This window comes from Heliangelus exortis, chromosome 1, assembly GCF_036169615.1.
Source record: "Heliangelus exortis chromosome 1, bHelExo1.hap1, whole genome shotgun sequence".
Lineage (NCBI taxonomy): Eukaryota > Metazoa > Chordata > Aves > Apodiformes > Trochilidae > Heliangelus > Heliangelus exortis.
Window position 1 is genome coordinate 144,356,922 of NC_092422.1, and position 20,767 is coordinate 144,377,688.

General features: G+C 41.2%; 1 protein-coding gene across 32 annotated transcripts in view; it reads right to left on the reverse strand.

Moving 5' to 3' along the window:
- The window catches only part of RBFOX2 (RNA binding fox-1 homolog 2), a 174,451-nt gene that overhangs the window by 17,984 nt on the left and 135,700 nt on the right, over positions 1–20,767 (reverse strand). For 15 of the 32 annotated variants that reach the window (XR_011723052.1, XM_071729589.1, XM_071729687.1 and 12 more), the window contains 6 exons: positions 20,197–20,250; positions 10,309–10,401; positions 7,502–7,562; positions 5,160–5,213; positions 4,887–4,979; positions 3,654–3,786 (listed from right to left, as the gene is read on the reverse strand). Coding sequence is in view for 24 of the 32 variants with exons in the window: in XM_071729589.1 (XP_071585690.1) it covers positions 3,654–3,786; positions 4,887–4,979; positions 5,160–5,213; positions 7,502–7,562; positions 10,309–10,401; positions 20,197–20,250 (488 nt within the window). In the remaining 8 variants the exon portion in view is untranslated. Of the gene's footprint in view, positions 1–40; positions 104–3,653; positions 3,787–4,200; positions 4,269–4,886; positions 4,980–5,159; positions 5,214–7,501; positions 7,563–10,308; positions 10,402–20,196; positions 20,251–20,767 lie in introns of those variants that run through there. The other 17 variants (XR_011723057.1, XR_011723053.1, XR_011723054.1 and 14 more) reach the window with 8 other exon arrangements.

Below are 20,767 nucleotides of genomic sequence, written 5' to 3' on the forward strand. Positions count from 1 at the left end.
TACAACCACATAACAAAGAATTTGGCTCCTGGGGCGGTGACTTACATTGCTGGGTTCTCTATCTAGGACCAGGAGTGTTTTAGCAGTGATACTCCACCTGCTCCTGCAGGAAAGGCAAACGCATGACAGAGGAAGTGACTGTTGGGTTTATGAACAGGTTAGCAGCTTTAACAGTTATTCTGAACACAATCAGATGGATGAACATAAGCATTACCACATTGGATCAGGCCACTCACTACTCCTGTAGCTTAGAGTCCTGTCAGCAAGAGATGATAGCATCAGCTCTCCAGAGAAAACTACAAGGAACACTAATAAGACTTCCCGAGTCCAAACAGCAAAGCACATGTGCATCCCTCCACCTCTCCTTCAGTTAGGACTCGACTGACACCAGCTGCCAGGGCTGAAATTCATCAAGCTTTATTTACATGCTGGAATATCCATATTTGTGGTTCTCAGCGTTAGCGAAAACTGAAGTAATTCTTCCACTTGTGTACCACAGAGAATGTTCTGGTTATGTAGACTAACCAGAAGCATAATAAAGCAGCCCAGCAGCCCACCAAATTTTGGTGGCATCTGCAAAGTCCACTAGCTGAGCTAAATCACATTCATGGAAAAAAGAAACACGCTGGTTTTGTAAAACAGCCGTCATAAGCCATCACATCACTTAAATATACCAACAGTTGACTTTGGTGTAAAAGGAACCACAAGGCCACTCCAAGCCCCAGAAGTTCCCTACTGCCTTCTATCTAGTTTGAATTTTATCTGCTTTTGGCTTCTAGTCAGTGAATCCTCTATGCATTTACACTCCTAGCTTAAATTATTCTTTACTGTGGCAAGCCTGCTCTTCATATTAGTACTTAATGACCATGAACAAGTCAATGCCTAGCGCACAGCTTGAGAAATAAAATGGAAGTAAGCTTACTTAGTTTAAGCTTACTGAGAGCTTCACAGTAAGCAAGTTCTTTTTCAAATTGACTTAATTCTTCCAGCTTTTGGTCTGAAGTGTAATTTGTCAGTATTCTTGTTTAGATAGCACAGCCTCTAAAAATCAGGGCAATATTCCAGAACAGGTTTTACTCATGCTATATATCAGAGGTTATGTCTTCTTCCTTCTACTGAATGCAGCACTCAGTTAAAAATTGAAGGTTGCCTTTGTATTCTGAGGTCAGGCCTGGGTAACTATCTAACATTCTCCCCAGTGGTCTGAGCAATTGCTTTCTAAGGTATGAATAGCCTTCTCTATGCCCATACTTAAGTATGTATGCTCCACATTTGCACTAGTAAATCTTGGTTAGAGGTCTTGCAATAAATGTTAAAACTGTTAGGAACAATGTGATTTCTTGCACTTTCCTCTGGAGTACCTAGCACTAGACACTGTCAAGACTTACTCCAACCTGAATGGCAATCAGGTCTGATCCAGTATGGCAATTCCAATGAGCTTTTATTTAACTATATTCTGTGTTTTTTTGAATTCTGCAGTGACACCATTAAGTTTTGTAACTTAAACCCGATTGAGGTTTGCGAAAACCAATTCTTTCCACCAGGTTTGAGTTAACCTGCAGCTTACTTTACTGTGTTCTTCCACGTTACTCACTATGTCTTCATCACACATGTGTTGCAGACTGATTTTATGGTGTCATCTTTCCACTGGCCAGAAAGAAAGCAATTGATGCACAGTGAAGTGTCAGGAATGGGCGCCTGCCCCTGACTCCGTGGAGTTCAACCGTGCCCACAATGAGAGGTGGCTGTCCTACAGGTTACTGCAACATGAACTGGAACAGCACATTTTGTATTAATTCTGCAAGGAATTAAAAATGCCCTCTGCAAGGTATCGTGTAGAGATTCACACTGTGATGACAAAACACACCAGAATCTGTTGATTAAATTCCAGTGTTTGTGACTAGTGGTAGTTCTGGGCCATTTGTGAACCTGCCTTCTTTACCACTGCCCTGCAAAAGTCTACTGGATAGTAGGCTGCCCATGAAGACATGGAGTCAGTCAGCAGGGTCAGACAAACTCAACATAATGTAAGTAAATACAGTCACGAGGCAGTATTTGGAAGGGCTGGTCATTGGAGCCCGGCCCATATTCCAAATGGAAATAAACATTTTAGATGAGACTCGGGCTGGATTTATATCAAAGAGAAGGCTGGAGTCCCTCCCATTGAGCCACTCGTGATGGCCTCTTGCTAGGAATGCTCCAGCCATTACTCCCAGGGACGAAGAGCACATCCCCCTCAACATATGGCAGCACTCAGCTTTGCTTCTCTATTTCACTGTGGAGCATTTCCTAATCATACCAGACTGGGTCATTTTTGTATCAACAGACTGACAAGCTGCAGGGTCAGAGGCTGTGGTTGGAGGATATAGAATATGAACTACAAGCAGTGACAAAAAGAGGTGGATCTGAAAACCCAGAAGAAATACGGTTCGGAAGGCAAACATGTTTAGACAAAAAGGTTTCGTTTAAAGTCTTCTGGTGAATTAAATACAAACATTGCCAGATTTTCTAGACAGATACAGGACCACTGCAGCTTGCTTCCTTAAGCTCTGCTTGAAATATCAGACTGAACTCCAAAAAGAAAGGGCTGCACCACTTAATCTGCTACAGAAAGTGTTGCAGACTTATCCAGCATATATCAGGCCATGTTCTTACACTGATGTGTGTGGCCTCCACCTCCCCTTTTAATAAAAGATTTATAATTTATTTTCTTCCCTTTTGGGGCTACTGTAAAAGAAAAAAGGGTTGGTCTACATCTCCATGTTTGAGGATTCATTCCTAATCCTATTCTTTTTGAGAACGTTGCCTGGATAATATGGTAAATAAAATTCCAGAGACAGGCAATATGCATAAAGCATTCTCAAAATGAGAAACAAAAGACAGTTTAAAAGGGATTTACTGATTTATCTGTACCTTCCATCACACTTAAACAAACAAAACTGACATACAAACCTAGTTCCCTGTATTTTTAAATAGCAGAATGCTCTTTGTAACAGCATCTATTCCACTGCATTACCAATGAAAAAGTCAGAGGGCAAAAAATGCTAAGGCCATGCATTCACCATTGCTACATACAACAGTTAGAAGAACGCTGCACTTCCGTTCACCCTATATCCCAAACAATCCCAACTTTAAATTAATGGACTTGATTGATCTTTGTTTTAAACCTTTTTAAACCGTCTCCAACAAAGAAAGCAAATCCATTGTGGGTAACTGGCTCTTCTGTGTCCTACTGCCAGATGGTGAGGCATGAAGGTAATGGATAATATTCCTTACTCCTGGATATGAAAACACAAATGAAGTGCAAAGAGCAAAACAGTTTTTGGGAATTTTAGACCTTCTCTCTTTGCGTTCTTCTCAGCACATAACATACTGGGTCAATGGATGATGAATACCACATAGACAAATTGAGAAAATTTCAGATGAAATTTATCAGCACTTTAAGCTGCTGCAAGTACTGAAAATTGTTTCAAGAACTTTGTGCATAAAAATTTAATTCGCCCTGAGACCCGATGCTGTAGTGTGCAGAATGCTTTGGCACTAGCAATGTCCTGACTCTCACCATCCAGACACTTTTAGTTATTTTTTTGGTTAACCAGTCAGCTATTTGACACGGTTGTGCAGAGCACTCTGCTCTCATGACCAGTGCTTACCCTGGGTAGGCAGGGATGGCTGTGGGAGGTACTGCCCGGACTGCCCCGTACACCGTCCTTCCTCGGCCCCTCAGATGGGCTCCCCGAAATGCGGCTGCTGTAGTGGCTGCGGTTGGGTAGGGGAAGCCTGGAACTGTAAAGAAAGACAAGGTGGAGGGTGAAAATGATCTGAGCTCCTGCCTACACAACAGTCGGTAGCTTCAAACAAAGTGACAATAGCTCCACAGCGGTGGGACGTTTTGCATCAGTCCTGCAGAGGGGCATGCTTATAACCCAGCAAGCATCCCGTACATACTTCCTGCTACACCATGGCCTTTGGGGGAAGAGGGGTTGCAGAGAGGTTCGGCATGCAAGAGGTTAATGCTTTGGCATGCCTCACCCACCACAAACAGGGTACAAATCCCCCCGCCTTTTGACACCGCCATGCAGTCTGGTTAGAGTCCGAGAAGCGCAGAGAGTTACTATCAATATAGCAGGCGGCTCTTCCAAAACTGCAGAGGCTCTTTAAAATAATTTGTCAAGAGGCCCTTAAAGTCAACCAACTTACATCAGTCTCTTCCCTCCTTTCCCCTCCCACTCTTTGCCACCCAATCCTCTGTATGTTCATTTTAAAGCCTGAAAGACAAGATAGCCCATATAACAGCAGCAGGAATTTCCCATGAAGTGCCAGTTTACCGAGAGCCCACCTTCATTTAACCAGTGTGACCAATGACTGGTTCCACGTGTAGTGGAGCCTTACGCTGGAGTAAACTGGCTTATGATGAAAAGATGTCGAACCTCAGAGGCATCTGCAAGTATGTAATAAACAGATACCAAGAGGGAAGGAGTCCCAGGGCACACACCCAACCCAAAGAGTGTCCAGGTGCGTGCCACTGGGGGCCCTGCAGATTCGCGGTTTAACAGCTTGTATAATATGTACTTTTGGGATTTGTCTGTTTGGTTTCTTTGATTTCAAAAGGGGGAGAGGGGCAAGGGAACAGCCTATTCCTCACACACACCTTTCCCCTTGTTCTGCAGCCTCATCACTCAGAAAGACCCATTCACCAATACAGAAACACACTGCAGATAAAAAAGTTACAGCCACTGCACCGTACACTTTGGCTTGAGATAAACTCATTCCCAATGAGACCGATCCTTTCAAGTATATATTATACAGACTGGAGAGAAAAAGGGTAACAGGTCATCATTAACTCAAGCACAGTAACAATACAGGGGCCAACGGGGGCTACTTACTGATTAAAGGAATGTAAGTGTTAATACCCCCCCTTCCTGACAGGGGCACTGCGGCGTCATTGCCCAGCGAGACATCTGCTTGAAAGCTGGAAGCTAATTTAATTTTAAAAAGAATAAAAAAAAAAAACCAACAAAACAAAAACAAACAAACAAAAAAACAAACAAACAAAAAACAAAAACGTAAAAAGGTTATAAAGAAACAGCAGATTGAGAACATAAACAAACACCACTGCAGTTAAATGGCAGAAGTGGAAGTGTCTACTTAAGCTCTACCTGCATATAACTCAGGGCCGTACACCGCTCCAACCACAGGACTCAACTTCCAACCTGAAACAACAAAGACTGCAGTGAATGCCAAAATCTACACCAAGAGAAGGAGCAGGCAGCGTGGGTAGAGGGGAACAGTCTCTTTCGTGTGCCCCAGCTTCACATGCACAGCTCTTTCCAATTTCAGCTTCGCCTTAATCCCCCTTGGTGTAGATGGAGGCCGACTGCCCTTTTCTAACGTCAAGTTCTAGGTACAGGTCACTGTATCGGAGGGAACAGCAAAACATCAGCTGATCCAAAGAGGCAGCACTGAGGGAATGCCAACTACCTTATATGCATATCCCTGCCTGAACCTTGCAGCCAGCTCCTCCCTGCCTTCACCAGGAATGCTGCAGATCTAAAACCTCTGTAAAGCCACCGGACCAGACTGTCATTTTGGGCAAGTCAATTTATAGCCTAAAATTCTCAAAACAACCCCTATCATTTGCTAGAAATCTGATGAAAAGCAATGGTGTCTGAATTTCCTCCCTAACAGAATTATGCAACTATGGTGCAGAAAAGCAATTCAGTCTATTCCCACATTTTCTCCTCTCTGTTATTTTAGTATTTCCTGTCTTCTTTATGCTGCTTTTTAGGTGAAAGCCTGGATCAGAGAATCCATTTTAATATCATCAGGATAATTGGCAAGGACTGCAAACCAGCAACATAAAACCTATACGAGAATAGCGCTTGAAGAAGTAATTACTGGGGTATGAGGAGAAACACATCTCCCAGTCATGTCTAGAAACATGTCTATCATCTTTCCCCCTGCTTCTGTCTGGGGAAAGAAGCAAGTGGTGTAAAGCTAACATCGTGATCTGGACTCGCTTCTAGAAAGCATTCCTTTCAGGAAGATCTCAGCTGTTCAACTCAATCACACAGGTATTTTCATTTAAATAAACCCATAACCTTCCTCTGTCTTGGAGCCCCTATGTGCTTACTGCATTTTAACACCTCTAACCAGCCTAGAAACAATATGAACACCTTTTTGAACTGCAGCCCATCAACACCACCTCTTCATCTGCTGGCAAAGCATCAATGAGAAGTGCAGTGCAGGCTCCCTCCACAAGACCAGGCATGCTGCCCCTGCACTGCCCAACCTGATGGCAAAATACTCAAGTGGTATCAATGAAAGGACTGGGATCAACCCTCAAACTTAATAAGAGTCATATGAGCACTCGTCAGTGTGTCTTAAACCTGGCCTAATACCAAATACTTTTCTGTAGTTTTAAAGATGGCTTTAAACTGCTATCTGTGAAAGCAAATTATTCCGACCTGTTACCAGGGTTTCATAAGTAAGCCAAAAAATGCATCTTCTGCCCTTGTTTTCAGGACAACACAACATGGTTGCATTGCCTTTTACTAAAAAAGTCTACAAATTCCTTTCAGACACTGAAACTCAGAATCCCAGCCTGTTTATTCCTTTTCCCGAGTTCTGCAACCAAAAAGATTTGCCAAGAGCCACACAACAAGTCAGTAGCAGAGCCCCAAATAAAATATGAATCTTCTGAGTTTTACATTGTAATCAAAACAGATTCTTATACTACCAACTACCTATATGCAAGCTTCCTCCCTTCTTGAAGCTGTCTGGGAACATTTTCAGACCAAGAAGAATTTTCCTGCCCATTCCAGGACAGAGTCAGATTCAAAATCTGTATCAAAGCAGCGTTCAGTTCTCCCTGGAGAATAATGATTTTTATGCTATATATGCTTATACAATAAAATTACTGCACAGACAGAAGAACCAAGATAACAGGATTCTTCAGTACCCAGACAACTTGGTCTTCCTGTATTCAGGTTCACTGGAAAATGACTGAACAGAGGCACAGTCTGTTACAAAAAGTGAGCAAATAAGCAATGTAGTGCCTCTGTTTTCCAGGCTGCTTGGGGACAGCTGAACTTTTACAGTTAGAGCCTAAACTGAGATATATCCGATTATGCATCCCAAGTTATGCTTTTGTATTTGTATTTAGCTATCTACATGATGGCAATGAGACTTGGGAGTCCTGCACATCCCAGCTTGTGGTGTTGGCAGGAAACCCATCAGTCCTTGGTTTCTTTTCTTAGTTTGGCCGTACTGGGCATGTCCCTATTCCTCTGTCTCCACTTCTCCATGTGTAACATGATAATCCTCCATAAATACTTAGGAATTATGCCAAAGAATAAAGATATAAAGTAGGTTTGTGGGAGGTTTTTTTATTCTCTTGGTTGGATTTTTTTGGTCCTGAGGAGAGGCCATGATTTTTCCCTCACCAGGAATCTTTTGTCTTTCTTCAAACCCTTCAGCTCATTAGTACAGTCTCACTTACCATTTGCATAAGGTGTGACCATCTTCTTATTGGTCATCACTCGTGCTGTGGCATTGTTCACCTAAAAGTAAGAAAGGGGAGGGGGAGGAGAGGGAAGGAAGAATAGGACATTAGGGAAAAGGATGGAAAACCTTCAGATACCACACACACACATACACACTATACTTCTCTAAGCAAAAAAAAACTTTAAAAAACTAATTTTACAAGAATGTAATATTTAAATTACTTTTAACAAGTTGCCATTTAATTATAAAAATTACAGCTAAACGTGGCATTTTAAATTTTGCATTAAACAAAAGGCCAACGAGAGTAAATTGCAGATTCTCTGCTGCCCTGCCACCCCCTGGGCAAGTGCTTTTTTTCAGCTCACTGATCAAAAAGGCGAAACTTGAAGGCTTTGTGGAGGTTCTCTTTGAGAGGCAGTGATAATTTCTGCAGCCCGGGGCAGGAGAACTGAACCAGGTGATGCACAAACTGATTTATTTTGCAAGCTCACCACTGGGATTGGGGCCTGCAGGTCACTGGCAGGCACACTTTTTAGACAAGAAAAGGTAGCCTGGAGTCCATCGTCTTTAGATTTGAACTCCCAAGCCTTGATTTCCAGAATGCCACCAAGCATTTGGATCATCTACATTCACTGATTCCCTTCCCATAATTTTCAAATATTTTTCTTTGTCACAAATCTCACGGAGCAAAAAGGAGAAATAAATAGCAGTAGACCTGGGTCTTTTTGTAGTTTTATTGTACCCTCCACCCTCTTTACAGAGCTCTGCATAATTCCAAGCGATTTGATTGCTCAAGCAAGTGAAGTGTTACCACAGAGATGGTGCTGATAAAGAAAAGATGGACCAGTTTGGAAGCCAAGTTACTGCAGCCCTGTGTCAGACAGCCTCAAAGTTCTTGCAAGGAGGGTGAAGTCTTCATACATAATCAATAATTTATCAAAACCCATGCCAAATGGGAACTGAGAAAAAAGGGTGAAGATTTAAAAAAAAAAAAGGATACAAAAATAAAAACTGCCTCGGGCCCTTGAAACTTCTATCCAGTGAGCAGGGTAGGGAGTCCAGGAGCTACATTTACTCTCGTTTTGGCCCCAAAACAATAGAAACATTACACATTTAAAAAGAAAGTATGGGAAACAACAATGATGAGACTGAGAGCATGCAGTTAAACACACACAGATAAAAGAAAGAAAGAAAACAAAAACAAACCACAATTGATTCAGAGGGTGGGGAGGGGAGGAGGGAGGAGATAGGGTCTCACAGACAATCATTAAGATGGAGCAGTGCCTGAAATCAGCTGCTATAGCAAAGTGCAACACAAGCACTTAAAGGAAAAATTGCCAGAACCGATCAGAAACCACCAGTCAGCAAAGAGACCAACAGCTGCATTTAACAGAGTAAAGAAATAAACTGGGGAGGGGGGAAGAGAAAGAAAGAAAACAGTAACAGCTACAAACAGGTCTCAGAAAGAAAGAGCAGCAAGAAAGAAGGGGCAGGAAAGAGAGAAGAGGAAATGGGTGCATTAATAAAAACCAGCCAAACTGGAGTTCAGTAACTCTGAGTAAGATGTGCAAGGGGAAATCACCATGAAGTCAGTAATCAAACAGCTCAGACTGCTACAAAACGATATGTACATCCAAAGTCCAGGCGGCATTACTCAACAGCATTGAAAATAAAAGGGGGAGAAGGGGGAAGGAGGTGGGTGGGGACAACAAGTCAAATCACATTTCGTAGTGTTAATGTGAGATGGCAGATGGATTTTTTTTCTTTCTTATTTTTTGGTTTTTTTTTTTTTGTAATTTTAAGAAAAATTAAAAAAAAAAAAAAAAAAAAGCTTCTTCTCTAGTGCTTTTGTTTCACTTACCGCCAACTCGTACCATCGCCAGCATTGTGTATAGTTACCATGGAAAGAGTGAGTCAAGTGAAGGGCCCTAAACGCTAAACCATTGAAAAGGGAAATAAAAAACAAAAGAAAAAAAAAGCAAAAGATGCAGACATCTTACTCAAAAACGGTGGCTTTTTTGTTTTTATATTTGTACTCTTTTCCTTTATTTTTTTTTTAATTTTTTTTTTTTTTTTTTTTTTTTTTTTAAATAAAGAAAGAGGGAAAGAGGGAAGATGCCAGTTAGCCTTCAACACAGTGGAACAACAAACTGGTCAACACCAGGCATGCCCGATCTATGGCCATGTTGGCCATTAACCCTTCAGTCCCCTGCAGTGACAAATAGAAACTTCAAGGATTACTTTTCACCAAGCTGACTCCTGACCGTGAGCGGGTCAAAAAATCAGCAGTGTGTCTATCACAGCCCACTTGGGGCTTCTGCCCCGCGCCTCCCCTCCCACCACGGGCATCATCTCACACTTGCGTGGAGGAGAACTGGCCTCAGAGGAAGGAGAGGATACTGGCTGGCCCCCTGCTTTCTTTTTTGGACACAGAGTTAGAAGTCAGACAGTACTCTTTTCAGTTAGTTTTGTTCAGGCCTGGACATGGAAATCGGAGCCTCGCAAACTGAAGCAAAGGAAAAATCAAGACAGCAGAAGGGCAAAAATTCGGAGTGGGTGGGAACAAAACTTAATAAAAGAAGAAAGAAAAGAAAAAAAAAATACCCAAAACAACAATAAAAATATATTCCATAAGGGGTGTAAAAATTTTATACATTTCAGTGCAGGGAGGTGAAGGACACAGACACAAACACACACGCACACACGAGACTGGGATCCAAATGTGAAATAAGTGAGGCAAGACACAAAAAGAAATCAAAAGAATAAATATAAAGAAGAAATTGAATTACTGAAGACATGCACCTCGATTTTACGGCCCTCTACCACGGTGCCGTGTAATTTCTCCCTGGCCCTGTCTGCATCAGCACTATTCTCGAAAGTTACGAACCCGAATCCCTGCATGCAGCGGGAGAAGGGGGGAAAACATGCACATCGTTATATATTGAAATACTGATCTCTAGGTAAATAGAGAAAAAATATCACAGTATGAAATCGACATCAGCACAACTCAGCAATAACCTCCTGGAGTCACATTGTTGGTTCATGCATGTTTCATAAATGAAAGAAATTAAATTCAATAAAATAAAGGAACTGTAATCATAATAAGAATAAGAGTAATTTTCAAAGAAAAAAAAAAAAAAAGAAAAAAAAGAAAACATAAAAGCAATTGAGGCCAGACCAAAAAAGAAGTACAGAGTTACTCGAGACAATTTTTTTTGCTTGTTTTGTTTGTTTAAAAACACTAAACCCTGCTTACAGGGAAGCTGGTCAAGCCCAAGAGGGCTTCTCTCCCCACTGCTAATTAACACACATGCTTTGTGGGCTCTCCCACCCACCCAGGACACAGTACAGGACAATGACACTGAGCAGCACTTTGTTCTCTTGAGAAACTGCTACAAGAGTGAGCAGCAATCTTAGTTCACACCTGGCACCAGGAATTCTGCGAAGCTTTGGGCAAATCAAACACTGAACCTTGTTTTTCCCACCTGTAAAATGGAGACAATAATAATTACCTACCTTAGGAAACTGCTGAGCGGAAGGGCTGTTTGTAAAGCATCCCCTGTAAGCTCTTCAGGGCACAGCTCATGTCTACTCCTATGCCTGTAACTTCCCTAATAACACATGGGGCCCTGAAAGTAAGCAGGGCTTCTGGGTGGCACCATCAAATAAACATTACTTAGCATTAAGATTTAGAGTATCACATATTCCAGTTTCAAAATTTTCCTAAGAGTATTGTGTTGGACTCGAGTACAAATGTAAACACCAGTTCATTGGTAAAGCCAGGTTTTGTATGACACTCCTGACCTACAACTACCTTCATTCCACCCTGCTACCCATCTTAGTTGGCTTTGTTCTGAGATGGCAACCTCTGGTCTGTGGATAGTAACAAATATCTGTCTAGTTAGACCATGAAGTTTGAGAAAAATTGACATGCCCTGCTTGGAGGAACCACAAAGGCTTGAGACGACCAAGACGTCCCTTTAGTTAAAAGAATTCAGGTTTATTGCATCCATGAAGGCACATGCAACTTGTCAGCCCTACATGCTCATGCAGTCAGGTAACAGGGCAGTGTAAGAGAACACGCTTCCTTCCATAGAAATGAGGGCACTGACATTAAAACTGAGCCAACATGACTAAGTCATGCTAGGATTCCAAGTAGTAACAAATGGCATCTTACTACAGACAACTGTGATGAGATATCCTTCATGCCATTACAGAGAGTAGAGCCAAACAAGAAGTGCTGCATTCTGCTTTTGGGTTATCTTAAGAACAGGAGTAATTGGCTCCTATAGCTTAGTAAAGCAAATACTGGTTTTATGTATAAAGAGTAATATCTGCTGGCTCAGATACCCTTGTGAGCAAAAAGAACAGGGCTCGCATTTCATGCAATGGAAATTCCTGATATTAAGTGGAGAGCGAGGTGATGTGAGTAATCTACAGCTAAGCCTTATGAGGGAAATAGCACGCTGGCCTTGTGGCCCCCTCCATTCAGCTCAGAATTGATTTGTATGGATTGGACACACTCCCCTCCCTCCAAAAAAAAAAAAAACCAGCATCTTAATTTCTGAGCACTGTTAGCAACAAGACACAAGCAACCCATCAGTCTTCAAGTGTTTTATAATATTAATCCTGAAAAGCCCAACCCAAGCCATTTCACATGCCGGCCTTTATCATCCACAGCTAGGTTTCCAGCACAAAACTGTTTCCAGCACAAAAATGCAAGTTTGCTTGGTTTTTTTTTACCTCCTGAACAGCAATAATGTATGAACTTAGTCAAGTACTGCAATGTTGAGATCCAACAAGAGCACTCCTTTGGGCCCTAACCCAATAATCTAAAGATTCAGATAATATCACTTCAGTGATAAATAAAAAAGCTCTGTAAATAACAAACTGATGCCTTTTTCAGAATAACATAAAAGCTTTCTGTTTAAATTAATTAAAATTGGAGCTACAAGAGATAGGGGCTAGCAACAGCCCAACCACATTTAACTCAAATATATCCCAGGGAACCAGGATGGTGGTGGGGGGGGTGTAATAGCAAAACTGATTATGAAGGGACAGGGGATGGTGTCTGCTTCAAAGAACCCCTACAGAGAAAGGCGAGACTGGAAAACAGATCAACACCTTCCCTCTTGTTCTATATAATGGAGAAAAAACATCTTTAAAAGGCTGGGGGAGGAAAGGAGGTAAACACTGCAACGGGAATCTCTATTTCCCTCTTCTCTTTTTACATTAAAATTTCTGTTTGTTCTAGACAAGCCTGTGGAGACTGAATGAAATTTATGTCTTCGGTGATGATGTGAACTGAAAGCTGGAGAGCAGAGGGAAGGTAATTTTTTAGACATTAGTCTGTGCAGGCTAGAATCAAACTAAGACTATTTTAATTCACATTTGTTTGCAATTAGTGAAGTCCACATGGGATTTTAAAAAACACATTATCATTAAATATCTTTACACTGATCAGGAATTTTCAGTATTTTTAATAAGTTAACTCAATGTAGGGTACAATCCACATGCAGACTATATTAAAATAATTAACAATGTGAATTAAAACAGAATACAACTGATTTTGAACATAACTAACCATAATCTTTGTTTTATTGGCAGATCAGTCAGCTTTTGCAACTCCCTTGTTGAGAACCACTTAATGTCAATGCTGGATTAATGCTTTTACATAGTTGACTACTGTGGAATCAGTATTTGTGCCCCCTTGGTTTGTCTTCTTAATGTATCTCTTTGACATTCAAATTTCCATCAGGGAAATAGGTGAGCCACGCTTGACATTTTTGTTATTTTTAAGTTTAAAAGCTAGCAGTTATATATATATACATATCTTTGATATGGGAGAGAAAAAAGAACATGCATATATTTTAAATTCCTTTTCACAGATGACCTGTAAAGAATAGGGATTAATTTGCACCCAAACACATATACAACAAACAATTCTCATTTTTCCCTCCCAAGGTTGCCTTGCCCTTGAAATGAAGAAAAAAAAAAACAACAAAGAAACAAAAAAAAAGAAAGAAAGGGGAAAAAAAAGAGGTGGCCAATGTCCAATATTTACTGGCGTAGCCTTATAGCAGGTACCGGTTTTCTCCATAGTAGTAGGTATGGAGCCATAGGAAGGGAAGATACAACCCTGGGTAAAAGATAACTCAAGGTTTCTGAAATTTAGATTAGACAAACAGCTTGAGTTTATTAAGGTTGTTACAATAACAAGGCTGAATTTTTCTATTATTCCTCTCCAACAGCAATTGCCAGGAACTTCCCCTTAGCAGAAAATAAGCTTAAGCTTCACTGTACCCAGCAAACACTAAAAACAGTAAATAACCCCAGCAAACCCTAAAATAACCCCAGCAAATATTTTTAGGGCTAGTGAGTAATTTGCAGTGCCAAACTAACCCCTTTTTACCCAAAGGTTTATTCAAAGGGCCTGAAGAAACCGAGTAACTGCCACCCTTTTAGTCTGGCCTCAGACTCTGCAATAAATAACAAGCAACATGATGAGCAGTGGAAAAAAAAATGTATATATATATATAGTATTTGAACGTTTCCATCTCTGAAGAATGAGAAAGAAAATTTACCATGTAACCGTAAAGGGAGAAATCAAAAGCAGACGGTTCTCCTGGGTGTGGCCAGAACACAGAAATTAAACAAAAAAAAAAAAAAAAAAACAAAAAATAAAGTAAAATAATAATAAAAAAAAGAAAATAAAACCAAAGGAAACTAAACAGAGCCCCTTGAAATCCATGCATTGTTAACCCTTCATTTGTCACAGATTTTAGACCAGTCACCTCAGCAGCAGCATTTGCCTCGTACCACTGGAGCACACAGCCAGCAACCAGCCTTGCCATCATCTGCTGCTGTGCTCAATTTTAACCAAGTTGGGTTTTGTGTTGTTTCATTGTTGTTTTGCTTTTTTTTTTTTTTCCTCCTTATTTTCATAATAAACAAATTTATAGGAGTCTGAAAACAGAGCCAAGGAGACGGCAGTTTAGGCTGTTTCCAAGGCATCTGGAGGAAGTAGGAGGGTTTCAGCTATAATCCACCTGAGATGAGCAGAACTGAAAGCACTGACAGAAACACAGCACAAAATTCAGAAATACACACTTTTAAATTAGTGAGGGAAGAAGCTGCCACCATTTCAGCAGCTCTTCCAGCTCCCCCCTGCCCCTGTGCTGCACTTGGACTGCATTAAGGGACGTGCATGAAGCAGCTCTGTGAACCTGTGCAGGCTGGTGAATCAGATGCAGGAATTAATCTGGCTAAAAATAAAAAACAAAAAAACCCAACCCGTAACTGTACATTACAAAAAAACATGCAGGGCTGTTTTTAAGAGGGATCATTCCCCCAGCCTGGCTTACTGTGTTTTTCCACTTCCAACCCCTCCTGGAGAACTGAGGAAGGGAGCAGAGGTCAGGAGTGAAGGGTGGGAGCCCGGCCAGCACTGATGAGCTGACAGAGCTTGGGCTCCAAGGGCAGCTCCAGACAAACTCAGGTCAGGGGCATCACAGCCCCACGTTGTCCCTGGCTGTGTGCTGCTGCTGCTGCTGCTGCTCCTCCTCCTCCCCTCAATCAATTGTGGAACTTACCGTGTAGTCTGCAAGTTCAACTAAATGGGCAGAGGACAAGCTTGTTTCTCTCCCTCTCTGCTTCATCAGATTTTTTTGCTAATTTAGCACCCTGGATTCAACTCCCTAAATAGTGGAACAAGCACTGCTTGGAAGGTGCTCCCCCAGGAGCAGTAAATCAGCTTATACTATCAAGCCATCAACTTTAGTCTTAATTATTCAACCAGTTCAGTGTACAGACTAATTTAACTTGTTAGTTTGGTATCGCAGAGTTGAAGGCATAAAACTGTTCTTCACTGAACTAGGATAAAGCGACACAGGTTATGTCTCTGTCATGCCACTGCCACTTTAAAGGGATTTGGTGACCCGAGAAAGCAACACTGGTCACTGGTACCTAATTTGTTATTAAGCCTCTTTGTGTTAATAACACTATTTGCATTTCTGGCTCAACTGATAACATCTGAAAAAAAGATTACAAAAATAGAACTAAAATGAAAACGAGACCTCTGGTTTATTTTATGTAACAAGGGGTTGCTATTTTACTTGGTGGGAACTAAGTCCTGAACTAGAGTGGCTCAAGTCAAAGAATTTAATCCATATCTTAACCTAAAGTTAAGAATACAAACACAGCCTGTGTTTACACACAGCTTTCCGCATAAGTTTTCAGTCAGCACAGGTTTATTCACAGAAAACCCCGCATCAATAAACAAAATTTATTTGTTAATACAAGCTGCTATACAACCCATTTTTTAAGTAACTATGAAGTGCTTCCAGACACTTCTTCCAGAGCTGCTGCTTCCTATGAGGAGCTGGAAGGGAGGGAGCTGAGGGAGCTGGGGGTGTTTAGTCTGGGGAAGATGAAGCTGAGAGGAGACCTTAGAGCTCTCTTCAACCACCTCAAGGGAGGTTGGAATGAGGAGGGGAACAGCCTCTTCTCCTTAGTGAACTGTGATAGGACCAGAGGGAATGGATGCCAGCTGTGCCAGGGGAGGTTTAGGCTGGATGTTAGGAAACATTTTTTCACTGAGGGGGTTGTCAGGCATCGGAATGGCCTGCCCAGGGCAGCGGTGGAGTCACCATCCCTGGAGGTATTTAAAAGGCATTCAGACCTGGTGCTTAAGGACGTGGTTTAGTAGTTAATTATGGTGTTGGTCAAAGGTTGGACTGGATGATCTTGGAGGTCTCTTCCAACCTAAAGCATTCGGTAATTCTGTGACACTTCAGTCCTATACAAGAACTTGGAGATCTGTGTGTCTCAAGTGGAAGGCAGGGAGAGACATAAACTTGCACTACCCTGAAACCACGCATCTACAGTCTGCACTAATTTGACCTCTTATAATTTACAAATCTAAAAAATAAATAAAAATTAAAAAGCTGCCTCTTCAGCCAAGATTTTACTGTGCGCTTACACACTCTCAGTCTCCGAATGTCATCGAGGGCACATCTTGGAATGCCACATGGTATGTAGTTGATGAGCAAAGAGCTTGGATTCCCTTTCTCTGCAGTTTTATGAATGCCATAGGGTACTTTTTATGCCAGAAGGCTGTATTACTTCTGTAAATATGTCCACTTGTTCAGTTCAGCACAACACTGTCAAAATACACATCTAGAGGATGCATCTCCACTAACAAAAGGAACAGGATTCCTCTCTCTTGGCTTCCTCTGGAGATGTGTTATTCATGGCTCAGTGAAGTGTATGGTAAACTGCAACCATGAGTAGAATGCTATTTTAAGGCACTTACATGGGTCAGGACTAGAAATGTAATGGTAAACAGGGTAAATGAAACAAACAGCTCATTTCCTGGAAGCAAGCAAAAAACCCAAACACATCAAGGGAATACTGATATCATTCTATTAAACAAAACCAAAATAAAATTCAAGGGATGTTTAAAATTTCTATCTTGTTTCTCATATGTAGCAAAGCAATCTTAGTGTGAAGTCTACTAGGGTCCACACAATCCTACTAAAGAGATTGGATCTGGGCAGAAATCAAGTTAGGAAACAAGAATTCAGATTGCTTTGAGAGAAGAATCAGCAAAACTGATTATTAACTGCTTCTTACTCTGCTGTGATACAGAGACTCAACAAATAACATTTCCTAAGCCAAATGCAAGGACCTGAGGTCTAAGGTGGCTGTGACAGACACACTGCTCTCTATGTCACCAATCTTCCCAAACACACAATGATTCTGAAGATGAAGTCTGTATATCTGTTTGATATAGTTCTCCAGCTTGTCAAAAAAAACAATCAAACAAAAAGAAACCACAAAACCCCAAAAACAGCAGCAACAACAAAAAAACAACAAAACAAACAAAAAAAGCCAAAAGAAACCAGCCCCCCCCCCCCAAAAAAATATAAAAAACAAAAAAAACCCCAAACAAACAAAGAAACAAAACCAAAAACCCAACCAAACCTGCCTGGTCATCTCAGGTGGATTCAAAAGGAAGAATGCTATCCACACAGTTCCTCCAGTCCCTCCTACCAACCAGCACTGGAGTGATCCCAGCAGAGATCTCCTGCCACAGTTCAGCAGGGACAAAGTGCTGCTCAACCCCATCATACACTGGGTGGGGGTGAACCCAGGGCACTTTGGGATTTACCACTGTACCTTTTAAATATTTACATAACATTTATGCAAAACTCTACAACCCTTAGGAACCCAGGGAAGGGAAGGGAGCATTGAGAACACAGCACAAGGCAGGCAGCAGGAGCATCTGCTTTCGGATTCCCAAGAGAGAAGAGGAGGAGGAGGAGAAGAAGAGAGAGAGGTTTCATATCATTAGATTAGAATGGAAACCACAGGGCAGGAAAATGCATTCAGATTTATTTTTTTCCTAAGGTGGAGGAAGAACCCAAGAGTGAGTGAGTGGCCTCCAGAAAGATCCATTTCCTTTGCTTCACCATCAGATCACCAAACTGTTGTTTTTCTGTTATTATGTGAATACCAGGTGCTTCGTGCAGCAACACCCCACTCACTGGGGCCTCCCATTTTCATGCTAAGCAGGAATAATCTTGCATTCTTTTGTAAAACAGGAATTATTTTGGGTAGAGAAGGATGCAAAGATACCAAAAAATTACTCTTTGGGTGTTTTCTCATTCTGTTATGGATTCTGTCCCATCCTTCATATAGGATATCAGTTTTGCAACTGCTTTTTACTTTAAGATTACAAAAAAGCAGCAGAAAACTGCATGGTCAAGGACTGGAAGAACGTATCTTTGGATCGCTCTTTTTCATATATTTATTAAGGGTTCAGGACAAAATTAATCATGGAACTCTTCAGCAAAAGTTCTCGTTTTAACTGAAAACCAGAAGCCTTGGGATTTAACAGTTGCACAAGAAGGTACTTTTCATGGTTATAAATCAAGTCTTCACAGATGCCCCCAACATTAGAGTTGCCTAGAAGGGGAAGAGCAGCCATGGGTGTTTAATACATGGCTGTGTGGACAGGCAAGAATGAAGTTCATGTGTGGAGAGGAAAACACTGTTCTGGAAAGCACAGGCAGTGGGGTATGAAGAATACAGTTCACCACTTTACTGGGCCAGTTATTTTTGTTCTTTCTTTTGCAATTACATTCAAACAAGTAAAGATTTGACAGAAGCTATTCCCAAACCAAATAGGAATTACTAAAATGAAGACTAATTTACAGCTAGCTCTGGCCTATAAATATCAGAAGAGCAGCATAGAAAAGAATAAATATTTATAAACTTAGCATAGTTAATTGTTTTGGTAAAGCATATAGATTTTTATTCATACAGTGAAGTAAAACTAAGCCATATAGATGTTTACTTGTTTAGACTCTTCTTATTAAAAAAATAAAATCCAAACCAAGTGCATGGTATTAAGCACACAGTATGAGAAAAAAGGGCTAACACTCATTTCTTCTGAATACATATCTATGGCTTTCTGGTTTCCAGCTAATACAGAGACTGAAGAATTTAAGAATGCACCATGGGCAACAATAGGGGGAAATTTGGAGAGGGCTTGGAACATGAACATACCCTGGAATATATGTTGAAGCAAAGAGGCCACCTTAAGACTGTGAACCTCAAATCTAAGCAAAAGGCATAGACTCTAAACCAAAACTGCTTAGCTGAATTGCAACTTCAAAATCTCTTGTGTGCATGCACACATGTGCGCACACGTGTGGGGGGGGAGGAGGGAAATTTTGTTTTAATTGAAAATGGGAATCTTAGCATTGATTAAGTCAAGCAGAGTATAGACATGCACTGTGCAAGCTTCCCCCATAGAGCTTTGGCAATGCACCTCGCTCCTGACCTGCAAAACTCCCTGCTATTCCAGTGCTGAACCTCCTGGGCAGAGAGAGAATCACATCAATTTGTCATTGTGGTGATACTGGTTACGTGATGAGAACCAATTGCCAATTAGGACAAAGATCACTCAATCTCTCTGCAGCTGACCTGAGCAACATTTGAAATCTCATCTCCAGGGAAATAAAGTACTACTAACCCTCAAAAAACCTCCCTCTTAATGTATCTATAAGATGAAAATATGTGTGTGAATGTGAATTCAGTGGGGAGAGGGCCACATGGGGCAGGACAAGTGGGAACGAGGATGCTTGTATTAAGCATCTGGTATCTCAAACATGAAAGGTCAGCATCTCAGAAGTGCTGAATAAGTCTGCAAACTAGAGGAAATAAAATCCTTTCACACATATGGCAGTATTTCTATAGTACCTTCTATGGCAGTATTTTGTTTAATGCAACAAAAATGTGGTTGGGTAGGCTGGGTAGGTGAGGCTTTGTCCTTAAGAGTCTCCCATCACACAAAGATGTTCTACCTTTTTCTGTCTTCCTCTGTCTTTCACCACTAGTGAAATGGGAACAGGTTGGTGTGACTGACTCTGTCTGTTCAAAGGACTGGGGAACCTGATCCCACATTATAGATGGAGTGTCTAGGAGCATTTGTACATGCTTCCCAGAAATTACCACATTTGGAGTCTGGAGTCAGGGGGAACAGGAGACAGTCCCCAAAATAGCTTTTCTCCCTTCCCCCATCACACTAATTCCTGCTGATCTCGACAGAGAATTCTTTGGGCAATGAACTGCCTTTTACTCTGCAATCAAAACATGAGAAGCGGGTACAGAAACAGGACTTACCTTCGAGCCACGCTCATTAAAGATTATCTCTACATCAAGGATTTTGCCAAATTGCTGCAGAGAGACAAGAGGAAAAAAAAAATATTTATTTTTGGCAAATAATTTTTCCTACCTTTTGCGGGCTGGCTTAGTGAGGTGAAATTATTTCCATTTCTAGCACAGGCAAAGGCATAAAATCCCAGTGACGTGATCCAGTTCTCTCAGGTCAGGACATATGGATCTTCTTGGTCACAGACACAAGGTTTTCTCAAAGAAGTCTAAGGAAGAAAAACAATCTCCGGAAGAATTTTAGGGATTTGAGGTGGCTTTTATTTTCCCCCCTTTTAATCTAAACAATTCTTGCTCCCTCACTCTATTATTATATCTAAGACATGGTTATATGATCTCAATCACCTAACACTTCTGAAATGCAGTTCAGTATTTCATCTTTCTCCTGAAGTGGCTTTAACAAAGAGAAACTTAACAGTCATGTGGTTTCTCTGGAGAGGATAGCCACATAAGACTTCCAGCCTCGGGGATTTCAAATGCCAAATCTCCTTCCCTCCTCCCCCATGCCCTTACTTATCAAAAT